The 26,621-nt window shown below is 41.4% G+C and overlaps 1 protein-coding gene across 1 annotated transcript in view; it reads left to right on the forward strand.

Annotated features, from left to right (window-relative positions):
• LOC139461722 (transient receptor potential cation channel subfamily A member 1 homolog) overlaps positions 1 to 22,628 on the forward strand; it is a 47,293-nt gene extending 24,665 nt beyond the window's left edge. The window contains exons 16-30 of the mRNA XM_071243178.1: positions 810 to 901; positions 1,227 to 1,373; positions 1,964 to 2,075; positions 3,018 to 3,154; positions 3,805 to 3,971; positions 5,324 to 5,434; positions 6,114 to 6,238; positions 12,115 to 12,284; positions 12,831 to 12,963; positions 13,435 to 13,569; positions 14,138 to 14,338; positions 14,812 to 15,018; positions 20,148 to 20,216; positions 20,918 to 21,100; positions 21,650 to 22,628. Coding sequence (XP_071099279.1) covers positions 810 to 901; positions 1,227 to 1,373; positions 1,964 to 2,075; positions 3,018 to 3,154; positions 3,805 to 3,971; positions 5,324 to 5,434; positions 6,114 to 6,238; positions 12,115 to 12,284; positions 12,831 to 12,963; positions 13,435 to 13,569; positions 14,138 to 14,338; positions 14,812 to 15,018; positions 20,148 to 20,216; positions 20,918 to 21,100; positions 21,650 to 21,826 — 2,166 coding nt within the window. The 3' untranslated portion in view covers positions 21,827 to 22,628. The remainder of the gene's footprint in view (positions 1 to 809; positions 902 to 1,226; positions 1,374 to 1,963; positions 2,076 to 3,017; positions 3,155 to 3,804; positions 3,972 to 5,323; positions 5,435 to 6,113; positions 6,239 to 12,114; positions 12,285 to 12,830; positions 12,964 to 13,434; positions 13,570 to 14,137; positions 14,339 to 14,811; positions 15,019 to 20,147; positions 20,217 to 20,917; positions 21,101 to 21,649) is intronic.
• Positions 22,629 to 26,621: the final 3,993 nt, after the last annotated feature.

Here is a 26,621-nt window from a genome sequence, read left to right on the forward strand (position 1 = left end):
ACTGTCTCTGTTGTACAACTAGACACCGTGTCTGGAAGGTTTCCCTGTTGCTCTCTAAGCTAGATACTGTCTCTGTTGTACAACTAGACACCGTGTCTTGAAGGTTTACCTGTTGCTCTCAAAGCTAGACACTGTCTCTGATGTACAACTAGACACCGTGGCTGGAAGTTTACATGTTGCTCTAAACGGTAGACACTGTCTCTGTTATACAACTAGACACCGTGTCTCTAAGGTTTACTTTTTGCTCTCAAAGCTTGACACTGTCTCTGTTGTACAACTGGACATCGTGTCTGGAAGATTTACCTGTTCCTCCCCTCAAAGCTAGACACTGTCTCTGTTGTACAACTAGACACCGTGTCTAGAAGGTTTACCTGTTGCTCTTAACGCTAGACACTGTCTCTGTTATACAACTAGACACCGTGTCTCTAAGGTTTACTTTTTGCTCTCAAAGCTTGACACTGTCTCTGTTGTACAACTGGACATCGTGTCTGGAAGATTTACCTGTTCCTCCCCTCAAAGCTAGACACTGTCTCTATTGTACAACTAGACACCGTGTCTGGAAGGTTTACCTGTTGCTCTCTAAGCTAGACACTTGTCTCTGTTGTACAACTAGACACCGTGTCTGGTACATTTCCCTGTTGTTGTTTTAAGCATATTTAGCCATTCATATCCATTCACGAAGCGGCGTTGCTGGTTATATTTTATCTGTTCTTTTCACCAGATGCTTTGTCTTCTGGAGTAGTTGTAGTTCGGTATGAGTTGAACACCATGCCCTGTTAGATACGCTGTACCTTGGTTTTATACTTCAGTGCATCTTGAGAAATTATTCAGTGGTCCCAAACCGAAAGAATAATTCGGAGAGAACAGCGCTACATCTGGCTGCCATCAAGGGAAACACTAGGTGTGTAGCACCATACGTTACATGTCTGTGTATCAGCGAACATATTGTTGCCAAACAATTTTGATTACAAAATCTGACTATTATTTTAAGGAAGGAGCAAAACCATTAGAAATCGTATTTAAAGTTATCTGTGTTCATACAAATGAGGATTATACCAATACTTCAAATTCATCGTAATTTTAAGATTTAACATCTCCAGTGACAAGAAAGGGTCCTCGTCCCTTCTATATTTAATGACAACGATTGTGAAAGTGGAAAGAGCAGAAATAGTTGATATAACATTAAACTTATCAGATATTTGTAACACTAAGTTGTCGATGAACAGGTCCGCGGAGGTAATAGTGAAGGAGAGCGGGAACGCCGTGTTTGCCGAGGACCAGGGCGGAAACACCCCCCTCCACCTGGCCGCTCAGGGGAGACACAAGGACACCGTACAGTTACTTCTTCTCCACGGAGCCGACACAAAACACATGTAAGGATTGCAACAGGCACAAAGCACAAGTAAGGATTGTAACAGGCACAAAGCACAAGTAAGGATTGCAACAGGCACTAAAACACAAATTAGATTGTAACAGGCACTAAAACACAAGTAAGGATTGCAACAGGCATAAAAACACAAGTAAGCCTTTGTAACGCACCAGACACAGGATGGACTTTTTAACAGAGAAATCAAACTTTTGTGATGAACCAAACGCAAGAAAGGCTTCTAACTGACACAAAAAGCAATTAAGGCCTGTGATATACACGAAAGGCAATTTAGGCCTGTGATATACACAAAAGGCAATTAATGGCTTGCAACTGACACAAAGGTAAGCAAGGCTTATTACAGACGCAACAGGCAATTAATGGCTTGTTACAGACGCAACAGGCAATTAATGGCTTGTAACTGACACGAAAGGCAAGCAAAGCTTGTTACAGAGCAAAAACACAAGTAAGGCTTGTAGCAGATACAAGAACACATGTGAGGCAGTCGTTAACCAGTCGCAAAACATTAGGACTTTGTAACTGGCAGGAAACTTCACTTTTTCATTCGTTATCACAGTAAGGTTTGAATGTTTTCAGGAATGCATCAGGCCACAATGTATTGGACTTGGCCGCCTCAAGCGGGTGTGAAGAGACCTGTAACATATTGATTCGGTTCGACTCCCACGCCAAGGAAGATCTACATCATACAGTGAGTCAATCAGTGTTGTTTCACTTGACAGTCAGTGACACTCCAGCCATTTCCCGACGGTCTGTAAATAATCTATCCACTATCCACGTTGGCTAAGTACGATGACACGCAAACAGCCAGGTCAGACATCTGATCCCCAGTAGCAGACATTAATGGGACCGTTGTCTGATGATAGAGCGTCTGCTCAAAGAGTGTAATGTCGGGGGTTTGATCTCCGGCCGGGTCATACCAAGATCAAGAGATACCGCGTCATACATGTTGTTACCCTGCCTGGCGCTCGGCATTAAGGGAATAAAACAAGGACTGGTCGGCTCGGAGTCGGTTTACAGTGCCTGATTGGGATATTCATGTTAACCTGCGGCATGGTATCTCAGTGGGCTGGCACTATATTTATGTGTAATCTTGAACACGATTTAAACCCCATTTCACCTCGCCTCATTGGACGGGGCACGAATGACAGTTTTACAGTGCCAGCCCACTAAGATACCATGCCTCAGACACAGTATACTCCGAGCCGAGTTTTAGACCCTTAATGTCGCAGCCCATGACACGGACGGGGATTGAACCACCGACCTCCCGCTCTCCAGGCAGACGCTCTATCATCTAGACCACGGAGACTGTCCCTGTGTGGTATACTGTGTACTATGTGAGATTTTTTTGTATAACGCCGCACTCGGCAATAATCCTGATCTTTTACGTGGGCCTGTAAATTATCGAGTCTGGACCAGACAATCCAGTGATTGATATTATAAACAACGAACCACGCTTTCGGGTACGATGGCACGCCACCAACCAAGCCACACTGCCTGACCATCCGACCACCCGACCACCTGACCACCAGACCACCCGACCACCCGACTCACTGATCTAACCCGTACTCCCCACGGGCTGCAGTAATACCCAATGCTGACGTCTAGTGACGGTAATTTGTTTTGTTGTCAGACCAGCCCTCTGAACTTGGCGTGCAAAAATGGACACCTTCGAGTGGTCAAACTGCTGTTAGAGAACGATGGCGACGTCAATGTTAAGGACGAAAGTGGACTGAATTGCCTTGACCTTGCTGTGGACAATAAACACAGGTAAACTGAATGCATCCAACGTGGGCGTTATCGTTAAAAAGATTAAGGACACGGGATCGAGAAGCGCTCAAAATACAACCTCACACACACACCTTTGTATTATCCATCTTGTTCAAGTAAGGTAGTTACGACGAATCCATTAGGAGGACATAAATTCACGTCCTCTTTTGCATTGTGATGTAGAAACCCCTATTGACGTCATGTTTAATGACGTCACAATGTAAATGACGCCAAATAGTATCATTGTTGACGTAATGTTAACCATCTCAGCTTCAGGATACGATTTGAAATACAGAAGATAATATCGCGACACTACAGTGACATCATGAAGTGTTGATAATAGAGAGATTATGACATTCGTGTCAGGAGCCATGTATTTCTTCCGCCAGTTCTGACATTAGTGTTGCAAAATTAGTAACACACACTCATGTAATAATCTATATTAATCCTGCCTAATCCTGTTAATCTGCATCATTATGTCGCGCCGTCCTTCCATAGGTCACTTGTGTTTCTGGCGCAATATTCAAAAACCGTTCAGTTTCCGACAGTTTCTTGATAAATTTTTGTGTAACAGGGCTATGGCAGCTTCTGTGGTAAGAGATTTGAGTCTTCTGTGCTTGTTGGTGTTAAAATTATGTTTATGTTTCTAGAGACGTCGCTCGCCACATCATCCGGTCCACCCAATGGAAAGATGCTCTTAAAAACAGCGTTAAAGCATCAAAGGGTAGATGCACCTGCGAGTTGTCTTGCGCGTGTGTTAAAAAGTCCAAGAACAGAGTTGACACACCCATGCGTCGACTCATAAAGAAAATGCCAGGTATCTGATTACATCTTTTGATGCATGCAGTCGCATGATTTGCGAATCCTGACCACATAACCTAAGTCGGAGTACGTGGACGAAAAAGAACATTGTACTCTTGACAACGTTGAACATAGTCAAACACCTTTGTGTCGAAGTAAGGGGACTAACGTAAATACTTCGAGTTACCCGAGGTTCGACAAAACCGGAAAAAATGAATAAAGAAGGAATGTTTGTCATGGAGTTCCGGGATATATTAAGGAGATAAAAAATGTGTTTTCAATGTAGAGCTAGTTTACCTGTAGCACAGCACAGTATGTTTATCTCCATTCTACCATGACTACTATGAATAAAACGCGAACTCGTTGGTGTTAGAAAATATACTGAGTGAAGCAGCATTGGTTGTGGCAGTGTCTTGAGTGGGCTGTCCATCTGAATTACGGAATCACCGACAACAGCTTTAAACAAAATATGGCGCTGTCAAACAGTGTGTTTACACCGTAATTTTTTACTCGAACATATGACAGGCACTGAAAGCATATAAGCACGACAACTTGGTAAGCTAACATATATGAGGTAGGCATCCCTAAGAAAACGGAGCAAGCTTTGCAAAGTTTTCGTTCTACAGCGCAGGTCACCATTATGATGTCATATCGCTCATTGTGACGCAAAAGATATGACGTCACGGTCGTATATAGAAAAACGCCAAATTCTAAGCTCTCTGTAGCCCCCAAAACTTAAAATACATTCTCTTTGTAGATTTCTATTGTGTTTTCTGTACGAAATGTATTGCCACACATCCTTTGAATATTGTAGTAACCGCAACTTTGCGTTTTGTAACCTTTATAATATATAATTATTTAAATATACCTACCGACAATGACTGAATAAAGGCACTATTCTATGAATATTAGCTTCCGCGGTGAGGCTACCGACAAACCAGCTGTTTCAGTCAAAGGAGTTTATTGTGATTTAATATCCTCTGATTGACCAGTCAGAATCTTGTAATTTCCAATTTCATGGTAGAATGGATTATATACCACTTGTATCGTCGGATTTCGGGACATCGGAGTGAAAATATCATGTTAAAATTCTCATCGTTAGGATTCAGAAACAGAGGATCGCATATTCTTTGAGAGATATATAATGTTTGTCGTGGTGATCCCATGACAAATAATTATCTTATGCTTGTTTCGAGGCTTCCGAGACAAATGCGTGCACAGTGACTGTTCTGAGATTATCTCCCCCTAGTACAGGGATTCATTGGAGGAGTTGCATGGTTAGGTATTTGTCTGTGCTCTAGTGACCGTCTAGCTATTACAACGTGCAAGATGTAGAATGACGTCGTCTCTCATTATGTGTGTTTGTAGATGTTGCCTATGAGGTTCTGGACAAATGTATCGACTCCACATCGACGTCCAAGCAGCCCCTGTATGACTATCAGTTTATTGATGATCTGTACGAGTCCTGGATTTCTACAGGTATTCCGTTTTGCCAAACAACCATCACTCTTTTAATTATCCAATTTCCAGTTTTTCTATGTAGTTGTGGAAGCCAAATAAATGTCTCAGTACCATGCAAATACAATGACTCCAAAGTTGTGCGATGTTGGTGCATTGTAACATTCAGAAAGTCTTTGTAAACTAAACTCATTTCAATATGGTGAAATGAAGAAAGAAGCCAAATATTAGGAATGACCACCACACAATGTTCACACACACAGCACATGTGTCCATTGTCCTCTGCCAACACGATTAGACGTCACGCTTTCAACGAGCACAACTTGCAAATATACATACACTGAACTTTTAAACAGAATTTTGATCTATTTCCCTGTGAATATTCCTTGGCTTATGTCTCAGTGATGACAAATGAATTATTTCTGATAACTGTATAAACATGGAATTTAAAAAAAAATGATCTACTGTCCAAGAATCGAAATATCATGCAGGAATGAATTTCCTGTGGTACAAATGTACATTCTGGAACATTTAATTACTTTTAAAAATGTACATGCCAAGAGATGCAGATAAACGAGCTGTAATATATGTCATTGTCAATCACAAGGAAACATCTTTTGATTATATAATGTGTGTTATATTGACAAACTGAACGCTATCCCGAGGGTTGACATTCTATACGTACTGGTTTTTGATTCAGATACTCCAAAAAACAGCGATGGAAAAATGTCCAAGGAAAAACAAAAAAAGAAAGAAAACAACGATCTGACCCCTTATTCAAAGAAAGCTAGCACCTTCAAGAAGAACCACCCCCTCAAGATCATGGTAATGCCTTAGTTTTATGTTATATTGTCCTAGAGTTGGTCGTACACACCACTCTTTGCACCATCACTATAAGAGTGCCAACCCTACTCATGTCCAGTAGCTGAATATGCACACAGGAGACGGGATGTGCTGGTGTACTATGGAATTATTCTCTGTTACAACTCGAGGATGTTACAAAAGGAAGGAGTAGTATAATTTTCTGTCACGACATGATGTTACAGAAGACATGAGAGGTGTACTTGTTTGTCATGACTTGATGTTGCATAAGGGAGGTAAGGCATTCTTTTCTGTCATGGCAGGATCTTACTTAAGGGAGGAGAGGTATAATTGTCTGTCATGGCATGATGTTACATGAGACAGGAGAGGTATAAATATCTGTCATGGCAGAATGTTACAGAAGACAGGAGAGGTATAATTGTCTGTCATGGCAGAATGTTACATGAGACATGAGAGGTATAATTGTCTGTCATGACATGATGTTAAACAATGGAGGAGGGGTATAATTGTCTGCCATGGCATGATGTTACATGAGACAGGAGATGTATAATTATCTGTCATGGCATGATGTTACATGAGACAAGAGAGGTATAATTGTCTGTCGTGGCAGAATGTTATATGAGACAGGAGAGGCGTTATTTTCTGCCATGGCATGATGTTACATGAGACAAGAGAGGTATAATTGTCTGTCATGGCAGAATGTTACATGAGACAGAAGATGTATACTTGTCTGTCATGGCAGAATGTTACATGAGGCAGGAGAGGTATAATTGTCTGTCATGGCATGATTTTACATGTGGCAGGAGAGGTATAATTGTCTGTCATGGCAGAATGTTACATGAAACAGGAGGGGTATAATTGTCTGCCATGGCATGATGTTGCATGCGACAGGAGAGGTATAATTGTCTGTCATGGTATGATGTTACATGAGGCAGGAGAGGTATAATTGTCTGCCATGGCAGAATGTTACATGAGACAGGAGAGGTATAATTGTCTGTCATGGCATGATGTTACATGAGACAGGAGAGGTATAATAGTCTATCATGGCAGAATGTTACATGAGACAGGGGAGGTATAATTGTCTGTCATGGCAGAATGTTACATGAAACAGGAGAGGTATAATTGTCTGTCATGGCATGATGTTAGATGAGGGAGGAGAGGTATAATAGTCTGTCATGGAAGAATGTTAGATGCGACAGGAGAGGTATAATTGTCTGTCATGGCATGATGTTACATGAGGGAGGAGAGGTATAATAGTCTGTCATGGAAGAATGTTAGATGCGACAGGAGAGGTATAATTGTCTGTCATGGCATGATGTTTCATGATGTAGGAGATGTATAATTGTATATCATGGCAGAGTGTTACATGAGGTAGGAGAGGTATAATTGTATATCATGGCATGATGTTACATGGGGCAGGATAGGTATAATTGTGTGCCATGGCTTGATGTTACATGAGACAGGATAGGTATAATTGTTTGCCCTGGCATGAAGTTACATGGGGCAGGAGAGGTATAATTGTGTGCCATGGCATGACGTTACATAATGGAGGAGATGCATTTTTGTGTACCATGTCAGAATGTTACATGAGACAGGAGAGGTATAATTGTGTTCCATAGCAGAATGTTACATGAGGCAGGAGAGGTATAATTGTCTGTCATGTCATGATGTTACATATTTGAGAAGAGGTATAATTGTCTGCCATGGCATGACGTTACATGAGACAGGAGAGGTATAATTGTCTGTCATGACATGATGTTACATAATGGAGGAGGGGTATAATTGTCTGTCATGGCAGAATGTTACATGATAAAGGAGAGGTATAATTGTCTTTCATAGCATGATGTTACATGAGGCAGGAGAGGTATAATTGTGTGCCATGGCATGACGTTACATAATGGAGGAGAGAAATGTTTGTGTACCATGGCAGAATGTTACATGCGACAGGAGAGGTATAATTGTCTGTCATGCCATGATGTTAAATAATGGAGGAGATGTATAATTGTCTGTCACGGCATTATGTTACATGAGACAGGAGACGTATAATTGTCTGTCATGACTTGATGTTACATAATGGATTGAGGTATTATTATCTGCCATGGCGGAATGTTACATGAGGCAGGAGAGGTATAATCGTGTGCCATGTCATGATGTTACATGAGGCAGGAGAGGTATAATTGTCTGTCATTGCATGATGTTACATGAGGCAGGAGAGGTATAATCGTGTGCCATGTCATGATTTTACATGAGACAGGAGAGGTATAATAGTCTATCATGGCAGAATGTTATATGAGACAGGGGAGGTATAATTGTCTGTCATGGCAGGATGTTACATGAGGCAGGAGAGGTATAATTGTCTGTCATGGCAGGATGTTACATGAGGCAGGAGAGGTATAATCGTGTGCCATGTCATGATGTTACATGAGACAGGAGAGGTATAATAGTCTATCATGGCAGAATGTTATATGAGACAGGGGAGGTATAATTGTCTGTCATGGCAGAATGTTACATGAGGCAGGAGAGGTATAATCGTGTGCCATGTCATGATTTTACATGAGACAGGAGAGGTATAATAGTCTAATATGGCAGAATGTTATATGAGACAGGGGAGGTATAATTGTCTGTCATGGCAGAATGTTACATGAAACAGGAGAGGTATAATTGTCTGTCATGGCATGATGTTAGATGAGGGAGGAGAGGTATAATAGTCTGTCATGGAAGAATGTTAGATGCGACAGGAGAGGTATAATTGTCTGTCATGGCATGATGTTACATGAGGGAGGAGAGGTATAATAGTCTGTCATGGAAGAATGTTAGATGCGACAGGAGAGGTATATAATTGTCTGTCATGGCATGATGTTTCATGATGTAGGAGATGTATAATTGTATATCATGGCAGAGTGTTACATGAGGTACGAGAGGTATAATTGTATATCATGGCATGATGTTACATGAGGCAGGAGAGGTATAATTGTGTGCCATGGCATGGCGTTACATGGGGCAGGATAGGTATAATTGTTTGCCCTGGCATGAAGTTACATGGGGCAGGAGAGGTATAATTGTGTGCCATGGCATGACGTTACATAATGGAGGAGAAGCATTTTTGTGTACCATGTCAGAATGTTACATGAGACAGGAGAGGTATAATTGTGTTCCATGGCAGAATGTTACATGAGGCAGGAGAGGTATAATTGTCTGTCATGTCATGATGTTACATATTTGAGAAGAGGTATAATTGTCTGCCATGGCATGACGTTACATGAGACAGGAGATGTATAATTGTCTGTCATGACATGATGTTACATAATGGAGGAGAAGTATAATTGTCTGTCATGGCAGAATGTTACATGAGTCATGAGAGGTATAATTGTATGTCATGGCAGAATGTTACATGAGGCAGGAGAGGTAAAATTGTGTGCCATGGCAGAATGTTTTATGAGGTAGGAGAGGTATAATTGTGTCATGGGATGATGTTACATGAGGCAGGAGAGGTATAATTGTGTGCCATGGCATGACATTACCTGGGGCAGGAGAGGTATAATCGTGTGCCATGTCATGAAGTTACATGAGGCAGGAGAGGTATAATTGTGTGCCATGGCATGACGTTACCTGGGGCAGGAGAGGTATAATCGTGTGCCATGTCATGACGTTACATAATGGAGGAGGGGTATAATTGTCTGTCACAGCATTATGTTACATGAGACAGGAGAGGTATAATTGTCTGTCATGACTTGATGTTACATAATGGATTGAGGTATTATTATCTGCCATGGCAGAATGTTACATGAGGCAGGAGAGGTAAAATTGTGTGCCATGGCAGAATGTTTTACGAGGTAGGAGAGGTATAATTGTGTCATGGGATGATGTTACATGAGGCAGGAGAGGTATAATCGTGTGCCATGTCATGATGTTACATGAGGCAGGAGAGGTATAATTGTCTGTCATTGCATGATGTTACATGAGGCAGGAGAGGTATAATTGTCTGTCATGACAGAATGTTACATGAGGCAGGAGAGGTATAATTTTCTGTCATGACATGATGTTACATAATGGAGGAGGGGGATAATTGTTTGCCATGGCAGAATGTTACATGAGACAGGAGAGACATTATTGTCTGTCATGGCATGATGTTACATGAGGTAGGAGAGGTATAATTGTGTTCCATGGCAGAATGTTACATTAGACAGGAGAGGTATAATTGTCTGTCATGGCAGAATGTTACATTAGACAGGAGAGGTATAATTATCTGTCATGGCATGATGTTACATACTTGAGAAGAAGTATAATTGTCTGCCATGGCATGACGTTACATGAGACAGGTGAGGTATAATTGTCTGTCATGACTTGATGTTACATAATGGAGGAGAGGTATTAGTGTCTGCCAAAGCAGAATGTTATATGAGGCAGGAGAGGTATAATTGTGTGCCATGGCAGAATGTTACATGAGGCAGGAGAGGTATAATTGTATGTCATGGCATGATGTAACATGAGGCAGGAGAGGTATAATTGTCTGTCATGGCAGAATGTTACATGAGACAGGAGAGGCATTATTGTCTGTCATGGCAGAATGTTACATGAGGCAGGAGAGGTATAATTGTCTTTAATGACATGATGTCTTATAATGGAGGAGAGGTATAATTGTCTGTCATGGCATGATGTTACATAGGACAGGAGAGGTATAATTATCTGCGATGGCAGAATGTTACATGAGACAGGAGAGGTATAATTGTCTGTCATGACATGATGTTACATACTGGAGAAGAGGTATAATTGTCTGCCATGGGAGAATGTTTCACGAGACAGGAGAGGTGTAATTGTCTGTCATGGCATGATGTTACATAATTGAGGAGAGTTTGCATTTTAATTGAAGCAGAATGTTACATGAGACAGGAGAGGCATTATTGTGTGTCATGGGAGAATGTTACATGAGGCTGTAGAGGCATTATTGTCCGTCATGGCAGGATGTTACATGAGACAGGAGAGGCATTATTGTCTGTCATGGCAGAATGTTACAAGAGACAGGAGAGGCATTGTTGTGTGTCATGGCAGAATGTTACATGAGACAAGAGAGGCATTATTGTCTGTCATGGCAGAATGTTACATGGGGCAGGAGAGGCATTATTGTCTGTCATGGCAGAATGTTACATGAGACAGGAGAGGTATAATTCCCTGTCATGACATGATGTTACATAGTGGAGAAGAGATATAATTGTTTGCCATGGCAGCATGTTACATGATGCAGATGTATAATTGTCTGTCATGACATGATGTTACATAATGGAGGAGAGGTATAATTGTCTGCCATGGCAGAATGTTACATGAGGCAGGAGAGGTATAATTGTCTTTAATGACATGATGTCTTATAATGGAGGAGAGGTATAATTGTCTGTCATGGCATGATGTTACATGCGACAGGAGAGGTATAATTGTCTGCGATGGCAGAATGTTACATGAGACAGGAGAGGTATAATTGTCTGTCATGACATGATGTTACATACTGGAGAAGAGGTATAATTGTCTGCCATGGGAGAATGTTTCACGAGACAGGAGAGGTGTAATTGTCTGTCATGGCATGATGTTACATAATTGAGGAGAGTTTGCATTCTAATTGAAGCAGAATGTTACATGAGACAGGAGAGGCATTATTGTGTGTCATGGGAGAATGTTACATGAGGCTGTAGAGGCATTATTGTCCGTCATGGCAGGATGTTACATGAGACAGGAGAGGTATAATTTTCTGTCATGGCAGAATGTTACATGAGACAAGAGAGGCATTATTGTGTGTCATGGCAGGACGCTACATAATTATCTGCCACACCTGACACTGACATTGGTATATGGGCGCCTACAAGCAGCCCTCCTGTACTCAATTTTCGCAGGTGAAATATGGCCGAGACGAGCTGCTGCAGCATCCGGTGGTGAGGAATCTGATCATGACGTTGTGGTGGCAGTTCGGGTGGCGCTACTACCTGGCGACGGCTGTCTTTCACACCTTCTTCCTCATCCTTCTCTCGAGAGTCGTCCTGATGAGCAAGCCACCGCATGAATAGTAAGGCACTATCTACTTCATTGACTGAAACTGACATAGAGTGTTTTCTCCGGTTTTGTGACCTTGACCTTCAGACACTGCGGATGAAATCTTACATAAAAGTCTCACATTTGCTAGTGCATACAGTAAACTACGGTTATAACGAACTCGAAGGGACCACTCATTTTAGTTCGTAATAACCGTAGTTCGTTATAAGCATACATACAGCATTTATACAACAAACGGTCGGGACTAAAAACAAGTTCGTTATATCGGTCAGTTCGTTATAAACGTGTTCGTTATAAACGTAGTTTACTATATATAAGTGGTTTTATGACCATCAGTTTGGATGCCTATCAATACAACCGAAACTTACATGCGTGGAAGGATAATGTGCATAATGACATCATAAATGCTGCACGCACATATTTCACAATATTTTTAGAGGAATTTGTATTTTAAGTGTACAATAAATTCAAGCGCTAGTGTTTGAGTCCATCTGTTCGATCTGTCATTAATATTGTATCATCTGCTTTCACTGACATACCCACTGCCTTTCCCTTGCAGTCTCTCCTATGAGATTGAGAGTGTACGAAACGACTCGTGTAGATCGGTAATCGACCAGACAGACCTCAGCGACTGGCTGGCTATAGAGAAGGGCACCATGTACGCCCTGATGGTGATCGGCGTTATCTTTGAAGTAAGCTCCACGTGCAATACCACTCGACATTGTACAAGACAATCAGCAGTGCCACTGTATCATACTCTTCTTAGCGCACTATAACAAGAGACATAATGAACACACAATGCCATTTGGAAAGTGGTCAAATGTAATAAAATGTTATATTTGGGATAATACCTTTGTAAAGTACAGATTCTTGTACCTGTTTGGTTGGGACCGTGTGCTGGCGATAAGGTGCCTCACTCTGGCATTGTGGGTTCGAATCCCTGACGGAACTCAACCCAAAAAGCTCAAGAATATGTACTTTACAAAGAAAGTGTTATCCCAAAATTGTTACAATAAACATAATGTTTACGATGTTCCTCTGTATTGTTTTTAATCCATTACCAATACAAAGCTACCAACAAGACAGTGCTTCGTTTAGAGTTGGTACTATGATTGTTGTTGAGATTCATCGATTGATCATAACGGGTAGTTTTGCACCTACAGATCCAGCAGATTTACACCTCAAGATCCGCCTACTTCACCAGCCTGGAGAATTATGTTGAGTGGGTTGTCTTCATCCTCTCCTTCCTTTTCCTTCTCGATTTCAACCTTTGCTACACACGAACCGGATTCAGAGAGGTATGTGCAGCTTGTATTTATTTCACGTACTGTTACGCACGAAACGGTTTCAGAGAGGTATGTGTAGCCTATATCTATTTTCATTACTGCTACGCACAAAGAGGTTTCAGAGAGGTACGTGTAGCCTATATCTATTTTCATTACTGCTACGCACAAAGAGGTTTCAGAGAGGTATGTGTATCTATTTTCATTACTGCTACGCACAAAGAGGTTTCAGAGAGGTATGTGTAGTCTATATCTATTTTAATTACTGCTACGCACGAAACGGTTTCAGAGAGGTATGTGTAGCCTATATCTATTTTCATTACTGCTACGCTTAAAGAGGTTTCAGAGAGATACCTGTAGCCTATATTTTTTATTTCAATTACACACCTCATGTAAACTCCCTTCATCGTTGTTCATGTGATGTCAGAGCAGGTATTCCACTCATTGTGTTATTGTTGTATGTATACTGTGTATTGAATGTTCCGGAACAGCAATGCTAATTTTGTCCTTCATTCCCACAAAAGCTCTTTCCTTCGAGATGGGTGGGAGACACACAAACCTGTACATTACACATTAATTCCAGCAATGGCAATGGTCTCTGGGCGCTTTCGCCCTCTTCTTCTCCTGGATCGACCTGGTGCTATACCTCAAGGCCTTCACGTCCCTAGGCTTGTATGTCATCATGTTCCAGCTCGTCTGTTGGACGTTTTTCAAGGTGTTTGTGGTCTTCTTCTGCCTGATTGCAGCATTTGCGCTCGGTTTCCATACACTGTTGCAAAACCAGGTACTTACCTATTCTCTCAGACCAGGCACACATGTATAATTTCAGAAATGGGTAAACACTCTCCCATCAGAACAAAGTGAATCGCGACAGAACCATTTCCTTAGTCATACTACTGTATAATTCCGACTATATGATAAGCATATGTTTCGGAATCACTATCACCTGTGACATACGCCACTTATTTTTTATTTACTCCTGATTGCAACCAGTAATCGGTAGTGCCAATATGTGTTTCTGTTCTTCTGCCCCCAACCGCCCCCTTTGCTGTGACACATTGTGTCAGTCAGTGTGTAGCTGGTCTTCAAACTGGATGTCATGTGAGCTCACTTCTTGCTGTGAAGTAACATCGCTTTTAGTGTAACGCCTAGTTAAGTCATTGATTGTGTGTACATAATCTATAGTACAATTTGCAGTAATCCGTTTTGACAAATGTCATTATGCAGTGGGTATCGCAATATTTGTGTTTGTTACAGATTCCATTTCGGGACGTTGCCAACTCCATCCTCCGAACATCGGTAATGTTCATCGGGGAAATGGACTATAATGACATATTCAATGCTGGTGTCAACGCTACTGGCGATGCATATGGGAAGGACAACAACCTAATCTACCCGGCAGCAACATCTGTCATGTTCTCCACCTTCATCCTACTGGCCTGTATAGTACTGATGAACCTCTTGGTTAGTAATACCGCTGCTCGTGTCATGTTCTCCACCTTCATCCTACTGGCCTGTAAAGTACTGATGAACCTCTTGGTTAGTAATACCGCTGCTCGTGTCATGTTCTCCACCTTCATCCTACTGGCCTGTATAGTACTGATGAACCTCTTGGTTAGTAATACCGCTGCTCGTGTCATGTGTCCACCTTCATCCTATTGGCCTGTATAGTACTGATGAACCTCTTGGTTAGTAATACCGGTGCTCGTGTCATGTTCTCCACCTTCATCCTACAAGCCTGTATAGTACTGATGAACCTCTTGGTTAGTAATACCGGTGCTCGTGTCATGTTCTCCACCTTCATCCTACAAGCCTGTATAGTACTGATGAACCTCTTGGCTAGTAATACCGGTGCTCGTGTCATGTTCTCCACCTTCATCCTACTGGCCTGTATAGTACTGATGAACCTCTTGGTTAGTAATACCGGTGCTCGTGTCATGTTCTCCACCTTCATCCTACAAGCCTGTATAGTACTGATGAACCTCTTGGTTAGTAATACCGGTGCTCGTGTCATGTTCTCCACCTTCATCCTAATGGCCTGTATAGTACTGATGAACCTCTTGGCTAGTAATACCGGTGCTCGTGTCATGTTCTCCACCTTCATCCTACTGGCCTGTATAGTACTGATGAACCTCTTGGTTAGTAATACCGGTGCTCGTGTCATGTTCTCCACCTTCATCCTACTGGCCTGTAAAGTACTGATGAACCTCTTGGTTAGTAATACCGCTGCTCGTGGTAAACATCTGTCATGTTCTCCACCTTCATTCTATTGGCCTGTATAGTACTGATGAACCTCTTGGTTAGTAATACCCATGGTAAACATCTGAATCCTTCATCACTTCGGGCTTCCCTCCCACATTAAGGTGATACGTCTTGATATAACTGGAATACTGTTAAAAGGGGCGTTGAACCCAACTCAATCACTCACTCACGCACTCTTGGTCAGCGTCTTCTTGCCCTACTCACATCAACAGTTGGTCTGTACTGGATGACATAGCCGAATATGTGTTTGCATTTTAAACTACAGCAAGGTATGACACTATTATACTTGTTTGCAGATTGAAACTACAGCAGAGAATGACACTGTCATACTTGTTTCTAGGTTAAAACTACAGCAAGGAATGACACTATCATACTTGTTTGCAGATTGAAACTACAGCAAGGAATGACACTATCATACTTGTTTGCAGATTGAAACTACAGCAAGGAATGACACTATCATACTTGTTTGCAGATTGAAAACTACAGCAAGAAATGACACTATCATACGTGTATACATGTTAAAACTACAACAAGGAATGACACTGTCATACTTGTTTGCAGATTGAAACTCGAAAGAGAATGACACTATCAAACTTGTTTGCGGGTTGAAACTACAGCAAGGAATGACACTATCAAACTTGTTTGCGGGTTGAAACTACAACAAGGAATGACACTATCATACTTGTTTGCAGGTTGAAACTACAGCAAGGAATGACACTATCATACTTGTTTGCAGATTGAAACTACAGCAAGAAAGGACACTATCATACTTGTTTCTAGGTTAAAACTACAGCAAGAAAGGACACTATCATACTTGTTTGCAGATTGAAACTACAGCAAGAAATGACACTATCATACTTGTTTGCAGGTTGAAACTACAGCAAGGAATGACACTATCATACTTGTTTGCTGGTTGAAACTACAGCAAGGAATGACACTATCATACTTGTTTGCAGATTGAAACTACAGCAAGGAAGGACACTATCATACTTGTTTCTAGGTTAAAACTACAGCAAGGAATGACACTATCATACTTGTTTGCAGATTGAAACTACAGCAGAGAATGACACTGTCATACTTGTTTCTAGGTTAAAACTACAGCAAGGAATGACACTATCATACTTGTTTGCACTTTGAAACTACAGCATGGAATGACACTGTCATACTTGTTTGCACTTTGAAACTACAACAAGGAATGACACTATCATACTTGTTTGCACTTTGAAACTACAGCATGGAATGACAGTATCATACTTGTTTGCAGGTTGAAACTACAACAAGGAATGACACTATCATACTTGTTTGCAGGTTGAAACTACAGCAAGAAATGACACTATCATACTTGTTTGCAGATTGAAACTCGAAAGAGAATGACACTATCAAACTTGTTTGCGGGTTGAAACTACAACAAGGAATGACACTATCATACTTGTTTCTAGGTTAAAACTACAGCAAGAAAGGACACTATCATACTTGTTTGCAGATTGAAACTACAGCAAGAAATGACACTATCATACTTGTTTGCAGGTTGAAACTACAGCAAGGAATGACACAATCATACTTGTTTGCAGATTGAAAACTACAGCAAGAAATGACACTATCATACGTGTATACATGTTAAAACTACAACAAGGAATGACACTGTCATACTTGTTTGCAGATTGAAACTCGAAAGAGAATGACACTATCAAACTTGTTTGCGGGTTGAAACTACAACAAGGAATGACACTGTCATACTTGTTTGCAGATTGAAACTCGAAAGAAAATGACACTATCAAACTTGTTTGCGGGTTAAAACTACAGCAAGGAATGACACTATCATACTTGTTTGCAGATTGAAACTTCAGCAAGGAATGACACTATCATACTTGTTTGCAGGTTGAAACTACAGCAAGGAATGACAATATCATACTTGTTTGCAGATTGAAACTCGAAAGAGAATGACACTATCATACTTGTTTGCAGGTTGAAACTACAGCAAGGAATGACACAATCATACTTCTTTGAAGGTTAAAACTACAGCAAGGAATGACACTATCATACATGTTTGCAGATTGAAACTTCAGCAAGGAATGACACTATCATACTTGTTTGCAGGTTAAAACTACAGCAAGGAATGACAATATCATACTTGTTTGCAGATTGAAACTCGAAAGAGAATGACACTATCATACTTGTTTGCAGGTTGAAACTACAGCAAGGAATGACACAATCATACTTCTTTGAAGGTTAAAACTACAGCAAGGAATGACACTATCATACATGTTTGCAGATTGAAACTTCAGCAAGGAATGACACTATCATACTTGTTTGCAGATTGAAACTACAGCAAGGAATGACACAATCATACTTCTTTGAAGGTTAAAACTACAGCAAGGAATGACACTATCATACTTGTTTGCAGGTTGATACTACAGCAAGGAATGACACTATCATACATGTTTGCAGATTGAAACTTCAGCAAGGAATGACACCATCATACTTGTTTGCAGATTGAAACTACAGCAAGGAATGACAATATCATACTTGTTTGCAGATTGAAACTCGAAAGAGAATGACACTATCATACTTGTTTGCAGATTGAAACTACAGCAAGGAATGACAATATCATACTTGTTTACAGATTGAAACTCGAAAGAGAATGACGCTATCATACTTGTTTGCAGGTTGAAACTACAGCAAGGAATGACAATATCATACTTGTTTGCAGATTGAAACTCGAAAGAGAATGACGCTATCATACTTGTTTGCAGGTTGAAACTACAGCAAGGAATGACAATATCATACTTGTTTGCAGATTGAAACTCGAAAGAGAATGACACTATCATACTTGTTTGCAGATTGAAACTACAGCAAGGAATGACAATATCATACTTGTTTGCAGATTGAAACTCGAAAGAGAATGACGCTATCATACTTGTTTGCAGGTTGAAACTACAGCAAGGAATGACAATATCATACTTGTTTGCAGATTGAAACTCGAAAGAGAATGACACTATCATACTTGTTTGCAGATTGAAAACTACAGCAAGGAATGACACTATCATACTTGTTTGCAGATTGAAACTACAGCAAGGAATGACACTATCATACTTGTTTGCAGATTGAAACTCGAAAGAGAATGACACTATCATACTTGTTTGCAGGTTGAAACTACAGCAAGGAATGACACTATCATACTTGTTTGCAGATTGAAAACTACAGCAAGGAATGACACTATCATACTTGTTTGCAGATTGAAACTACAGCAAGGAATGACACTATCATACTTGTTTGCAGATTGAAACTCGAAAGAGAATGACACTATCATACTTGTTTGCAGGTTGAAACTACAGCAAGGAATGACACTATCATACTTGTTTGCAGATTGAAAACTACAGCAAGGAATGACACTATCATACTTGTTTGCAGATTGAAACTACAGCAAGGAATGACACTATCATACTTGTTTGCAGATTGAAACTACAGCAAGGAATGACACTATCATACTTGTTTGCAGATTGAAACTACAGCAAGGAATGACACTATCATACTTGTTTGCAGATTGAAAACTACAGCAAGGAATGACACCATCATACTTGTTTGCAGATTGAAAACTACAGCAAGGAATGACACTATCATACTTGTTTGCAGATTGAAACTCGAAAGAGAATGACACTATCAAACTTGTTTGCGGGTTGAAACTACAACAAGGAATGACACTGTCATACTTGTTTGCAGATTGAAACTCGAAAGAAAATGACACTATCAAACTTGTTTGCGGGTTGAAACTACAACAAGGAATGACACTATCATACTTGTTTGCAGGTTGAAACTACAGCAAGGAATGACACTATCATACTTGTTTGCAGGTTGAAACTACGGCAAGGAATGACAATATCATACTTGTTTGCAGATTGAAACTCGAAAGAGAATGACGCTATCATACTTGTTTGCAGGTTGAAACTACAGCAAGGAATGACAATATCATACTTGTTTGCAGATTGAAACTTCAGCAAGGAATGACAATATCATACTTGTTTGCAGATTGAAACTCGAAAGAGAATGACGCTATCATACTTGTTTGCAGGTTGAAACTACAGCAAGGAATGACAATATCATACTTGTTTGCAGATTGAAACTCGAAAGAGAATGACGCTATCATACTTGTTTGCAGGTTGAAACTACAGCAAGGAATGACACTGTCATACTTGTTTGCAGATTGAAACTACAGCAAGGAATGACACTATCATACTTGTTTGCAGATTGAAACTCGAAAGAGAATGACACTATCATACTTGTTTGCGGGTTGAAACTACAACAAGGAATGACACTATCATACTTGTTTGCAGGTCGGACTGGCAGTAGATGACATCAAAGCCATTAGTCGAAAAGCTGCGTTCAAGAGGACGTCAATGCATGTGAGTAAAATAAGTTGAGTATGTATTGTACACCTTTGATGCTGATCTCTCAGGTAAAACATCTGCCGGAAACTCACCTAATTATAAGGACTTGACACTCCTAGACAAGATAATGTATTACATTATTGAGAAGTATATTTTTTATAGCCATGGGTAATTGTTTTGACACATTGATATTGAATGTCAAGGGTCAAGGTCATCAACAAGGTCATTGTCGTATAAAACCTCGCGAAGAATTTACTGTATGTCCAAGAAACGTGTTAATAACGTTACTAGGTGCGTGGTACTTCCTGTTTTAAGCTACATTGCATATGACATATTTTCATCAACCAGAAGTGAAATCAATGAACCAGAAGGGGTTATAACATTCTTATCAGAGGAATTGAACTTTCTGAGTTAACATTGTACTGCACTGGCCATTTCCCAAACCTGAAAAGATGTCATTAGAATAGAAGTGATGTCATTTGATTGGGAGTGATGGCATTACCAAACAGTACTCAGAAACGATATACCTTTCGACAACAAACCCTTTTTCGTTAATCACGAGAAATATATATTCCTCACAAACAAAGTAATCACGCAAAACATTTTGAGGAAAATATATCTTTAAGAGTAGCTGTGTTTTAGCGTTCCTGGTCCTTTTATCGTACTTTATGTTTTTAGCATTTTATTAAAGAGCATGTGTTGATATTTATTGGCAGGTTGACATAGTTTTAGATGTAGAGAAAGTTCTCTATACTTTCTTTCGCGAGAAGTATTACCGTAAGCGGAGGGAATGTGTGGCCCAGGATAAAGTCAAACAGTGCGGGTTCTGGCAGTGGTTGAAACATCTGCCCATCTGGTGGTGGAATCAACAGGTGGAGACAGATGAAAATGCTATTCTGGTTAGTACACCTGACTGACTATCCAATCAAATAGGGTGATCCCACAAGCAATAAGATGAACTACCTTCTCCAAAGATACACTGAGATATACTTTTGAGAATAAAAGATATTATTTATATAGAAGGAGAAATTTATACTGGCGAGAGTAAATATATATATAGTTAATTTTGACAACGTTCCTTCATTGGTTAACTTATGAACGAACTAAAGTATTTCAATATGCTCCAGTGTTTTCTCCAACTATAGGTGCCTATGAATCATTCTGTCAGTATGTTGTATCTCTCCTCTCAAACTGTTGACGTGTTCTACCATAGATCATATCAGTAATGCTTTGTATGGGAACTTAATGTTTGTGAGAAGAACGTTTTGTGGGTGTCACCTTGTTTATTGTGGATTTAAACAAGATTAAATTCATAAAACGCTGTTCTTAAAAGTATTTTCACAATCTCAACTCTTTACATATGCACATGACAAATTCACTGACTCATGTATTCTAGAAATGTATTCCGATCTGAGGCAGCCTTTGATCCACGGAATGTTGTTTTTCAGAAATGTATCCCCGAACTCATAAAGCGTCAAGAAGAGCTGCATGAGCTGCTATTGGGGATGAACAAGGAGCTGCTGGCTCAGAACCGCCGGATGGAGAAGTTCCTACAGGTCAAGGGGGATGCCGGGAAGGCGGAGAGCAGTCATTACGCCGAATTGGAGAAGGAGCACCACGCATAGAGACTGGGAAGGCCTGAGTGTCCTCGTTGTCTCAGGCATCGTAATTTGCTGTGTAGAGTTGCTGCCTTCAGTCGTGCCAACCTCAGCTGATCGAGGGTTCGATCCTCCATACACCTGACCCGCTGCGATATAACTGTAGAGCCGCACTTACCCATTTACTCGTTGATACTGGAATGTTCGTGCCAATGTTTGAAATCCATTTCTGGTGTCTCCCCTCCCTCCCCCGCCTTATGCATGGAATAATGCTCACAGTGGTGTACAGCCATATTCACACCCTTACTCACGTTAGCAGTTTCGTTTTCCGTGAGTGAGTGATCGCTGCATTCTAAGTGAAACTGTGGATAATCATTTTGACAAAGTACAGTAGAACATGGATATAACGAACTAAACGGAACCAGAGAAATCAGTTCGTTATATCCGTTGTTCATTTTACAAGTTTTCGCACGCAAATGTCCACCATCTTGGATAAATCAAACACAATGCACGTAATTGCATCATTGACTTGTATCAGCTGACAGTGGTGTATAACTATATTCCCACCCTTACTCACGTTAGCAGTTTCGTTTATCGTGAGTGAGTGATGTGGATAATCATTATGACTAAGTACTTGTAAATTTTGCTTTGTTTTGATGTGAGTTAAATTGTCGATAATAATATATTGAAGAATTAAATCGTCGATAACAATATTTTGAATAATGTTGAAAGTAGTTGTATTAAGAATGCTGTAAATGAAATCGCTGTTTAATTATGAACTTGTGATTATGTTTTTAGTACTAAACGCCACCCCATTAGCATTTTAATGCATTGCAGTTCTGCTTGAAGTAACTAGATTGAATTATATAACTTACACCATCGGTTAAAAAGAATAGCATAGGAAGCACGGATCAGCGGATGTACCCGATACAGCTTTGATATCATGTGAAATGCCGCCATCTTGATCCTGGGTTCTTGTAGGTGCCATCCTTGTCCTGCATTCTTGGAGCTTCCCATCTTGATCGTGCATTCTTGGAGCCACCATCTTGATTGTGCATTCTTGGAGCCACCATCTTGATCCTGCATTCTTGGAGCCGCCATCTTGATCCTGCATTCTTGGAGCCGCCATCTTGATCCTGCATTCTTGGAGCCGCCATCTTGGTCCTGGGTTCTTGTAGGTGCCATCCTTGTCCTGCATTCTTGGAGCCGCCATCTTGATCCTGCATTCTTGGAGCCACCATCTTGATCCTGGGTTCTTGTAGGTGCCATCCTTGATCCTGCATTCTTGGAGCCGCCATCATGATCCTGCATTCTTGGAGCCTCCATCTTGATGATGCAGTCTTAGGGCGCCATCTTGATCCTGCATTCTTGGAGCCGCCATCTTGATCCTGCATTCTTGGAGCCGCCATCTTGATCATGCATTCTTTGAGCCGCCATCTTGATCCTGCATTCTTGGAGCCACCATCTTGATCCTGCATTCTTGGAGCCGCAATCTTGATCCTGCATTCTTGGAGCCGCCATCTTGATCCTGCATTCTTGGAGCCGCCATCTTGATCCTGCATTCTTGGAGCCGCCATCTTGATCCTGCATTCTTGGAGCCGCCATCTTGGTCCTGGGTTCTTGTAGGTGCCATCCTTGTCCTGCATTCTTGGAGCCGCCATCTTGATCCTGCATTCTTGGAGCCACCATCTTGATCCTGGGTTCTTGTAGGTGCCATCCTTGATCCTGCATTCTTGGAGCCGCCATCATGATCCTGCATTCTTGGAGCCTCCATCTTGATGATGCAGTCTTAGGGCGCCATCTTGATCCTGCATTCTTGGAGCCGCCATCTTGATCCTGCATTCTTGGAGCCGCCATCTTGATCATGCATTCTTTGAGCCGCCATCTTGATCCTGCATTCTTGGAGCCACCATCTTGATCCTGCATTCTTGGAGCCGCAATCTTGATCCTGCATTCTTGGAGCCGCCATCTTGATCCTGCATTCTTGGAGCCGCCATCTTGGTCCTGGGTTCTTGTAGGTGCCATCCTTGTCCTGCATTCTTGGAGCTTCCCATCTTGATCCTGCATTCTTGGAGCCGCCATCTTGATCCTGCATTCTTGGAGCCGCCATCTTGATCCTGCATTCTTGGAGCCGCCATCTTGATCCTGGGTTCTTGTAGCTGCCATCCTTGTCCTGCATTCTTGGAGCCGCCATCTTGATCCCAGGTTCTTGTAGGTGCCATCCTTGTCCTGCATTCTTGGAGCCGCCATCTTGATCCTGCATTCTTGGAGCCGCCATCTTGATCATGCATTCTTGGAGCCGCCATCTTGGTCCTGGGTTCTTGTAGGTGCCATCCTTGTCCTGCATTCTTAGAGCTGCATCTTGATCCTGCATTCTTGGAGCCGCCATCTTGATCCTAGGTTCTTGTAGGTGCCATCATTGTCCTGCAATCTTGGAGCCGCCATCATGATCCTGCATTCTTGGAGCCGCCATCTTGGTCCTGGGTTCTTGTAGGTGCCATCCTTGTCCTGCATTCTTGGAGCCGCCATCTTGATCCTGCATTCTTGGAGCCGCCATCTTGGTCCTGGGTTCTTGTAGGTGCCATCCTTGTCCTGCATTCTTGGAGCCGCCATCTTGATCATGCATTCTTGGAGCCGCCATCTTGATCTTGCATTCTTGTAGCCGCCACCTTGGTCCTGCATTCTTTGGGCCGCCATCTTGGTCCTGCATTCTTGGAGCCGCCATCTTGTTCGTGCATTCTATGTCCTATGTTGTGTTTGTTTGTCTTATAATTGGATATTGAGATATTTATGCAGATGCGATATGATTCCTGTCCTTTCTCCGTACCGTCCAGCGTTATATAGTTCCCGGGCATGTATGTTTATTTCATGAAATGCTTGCTACAGTTACTTGCTTGTTTTGCTTTTTAATACATTTTTCAACCTTTGAAGCGTAAATTTATCTCTTGAAGAGCAGAGGCTAAATAACACATAAAATCACATGTTTCAATACTTCCTAGTCAAGTACCCCAACATGAATGATGTTTTGACACTTCTTAGTGGCTCTGATGATCAGAAAGTTGTCAAAAACAATACCATTTCAACCAAGTTGGCGTAAAGATACAGGACCAAGACAGCGACATTTTTCTCCTGTAAGTGCACATAATACAAATCAGACGATGCTTTAGGTACGGCTTTTCGTATATGTGACTTATGACCGTGATCTCGTGGCATGTCGTCTCTAGGCCAACCTTTGTTATAAATCACACATGATATCACCACGTTACGACTGTTGAGCTTGCTTCAAACAACATGACATCTTGAGTGTGAGATAACCTAGACTTGGTCATTTCCGAAACATATTGTATCTTTGACATACAAACGAACGGTTCAATATTACCGTGATACAAACACATCTCTGATTGTTCTAACACTAGGAATGAATTGCCTATCCGGCGTGTCACTGAGGACTGGTTCCACTGCGTGTTTTGTATTCTCAGTGCAACATAGAATCATTGCAGAAGTATTTTGTACATTGCCATGGAAAATTAAAAATTGTTCTACATCAAACTTTGGGATATGGCTTGAGTTTGGACATCTACGTTATACAGACAGTGACACATGCAATATAGAAGCGTGGTAGCGTCAACAACGAGGACTTGCATGCCTGTCCTTCCGCCACACACGATTTGATCATGTCTACTGAATACATTTCCTTTGTTGGACATGTAGTTGGACCACGTTGTCTCGAACTCAGACAAGACTAAAGAAATAGGCAGACTTATCCTGGGTTCGAGATATCCGACTCGACCTTATCACCATATGGCCTCGCCATCAACAGAACTCCCGGGGACTAAAGAAATAGGCAGACTTATCCTGGATTCGAGATATCCGACTCGACCTTATCACCATATGGCCTCGCCATCAACAGAACTCCTGGGGACTAAAGAAATAGGCAGACTTATCCTAGGTTCGCGACATCCGACTCGACTTTATTACCATCTGGCCTAGCCATTAACGGTTTCCTGAATTTGATATTTCACGCCGCATCGGGATCAGACCGTTATACTTATGACCGGCAGTGACCTTTGCAATATGTCCACAGAACACGTTCCTGTTTATGGTATTTGTAAGCTGTGTTTGTATTTACAATCGTAGATGTATTTGTGATTCACCAGCTTGTGCAATGCAGCAATGACACAAGGTTGATTCCCAGACGTTTTCACTAGGCAATATGTGTCCATCCACGTGTGCCTCCATTGTGCTGAGAACGGAAGGTCGCTCGTGGGTTCGATCTCCGACCGCGTCAGACCAAAAATACGTTAAAAGATGGTATTTGTTGTTTCTCTGCCTGATGCTCGGCATTAAGGGGCTAAACGAAGGACTCGTCGGCTCAGTATACTATGTCAGAGTTAGGTATTCTTTGTTAACTGTGGCATGGTGTCTGTGGGGTAGCACAATAAACTCGGCTTTAGTCCAGACCAGTTCAAGCAGCCAGATGCGCGCGCACGCACGCACACATGCATACACACACACGCACGCGCGCGCGCACTCATACATGCATGCACCTAGCTAAAGAAGTGCAATAATCTTGGACGCGACGTTAAACCCCAGTTACCCTCACCTCTTGCCTGCGTAACGTCACTTGGCGATGTTGAAGAGTGTGAGGAGTGTGTGACCAGAAACACAAACGAACTAAATAATAACTGAGGTCATTTCTGTTATAACAACCAAGTCAAAGTTGAAGATGCTTATTGTCCACGCTCTTCTCTACTGGATCAGTTTTTAATCCATTCTGCAGCTGCAGTTTTCCGTAATTATGACATGACAACGACTGTGAACG

The sequence above is a fragment of the Haliotis cracherodii genome, unplaced genomic scaffold (genome assembly GCF_022045235.1).
Source record: "Haliotis cracherodii isolate W230 unplaced genomic scaffold, xgHalCrac1.p SCAF_15, whole genome shotgun sequence".
Taxonomy (NCBI): Eukaryota; Metazoa; Mollusca; class Gastropoda; order Lepetellida; family Haliotidae; genus Haliotis; species Haliotis cracherodii.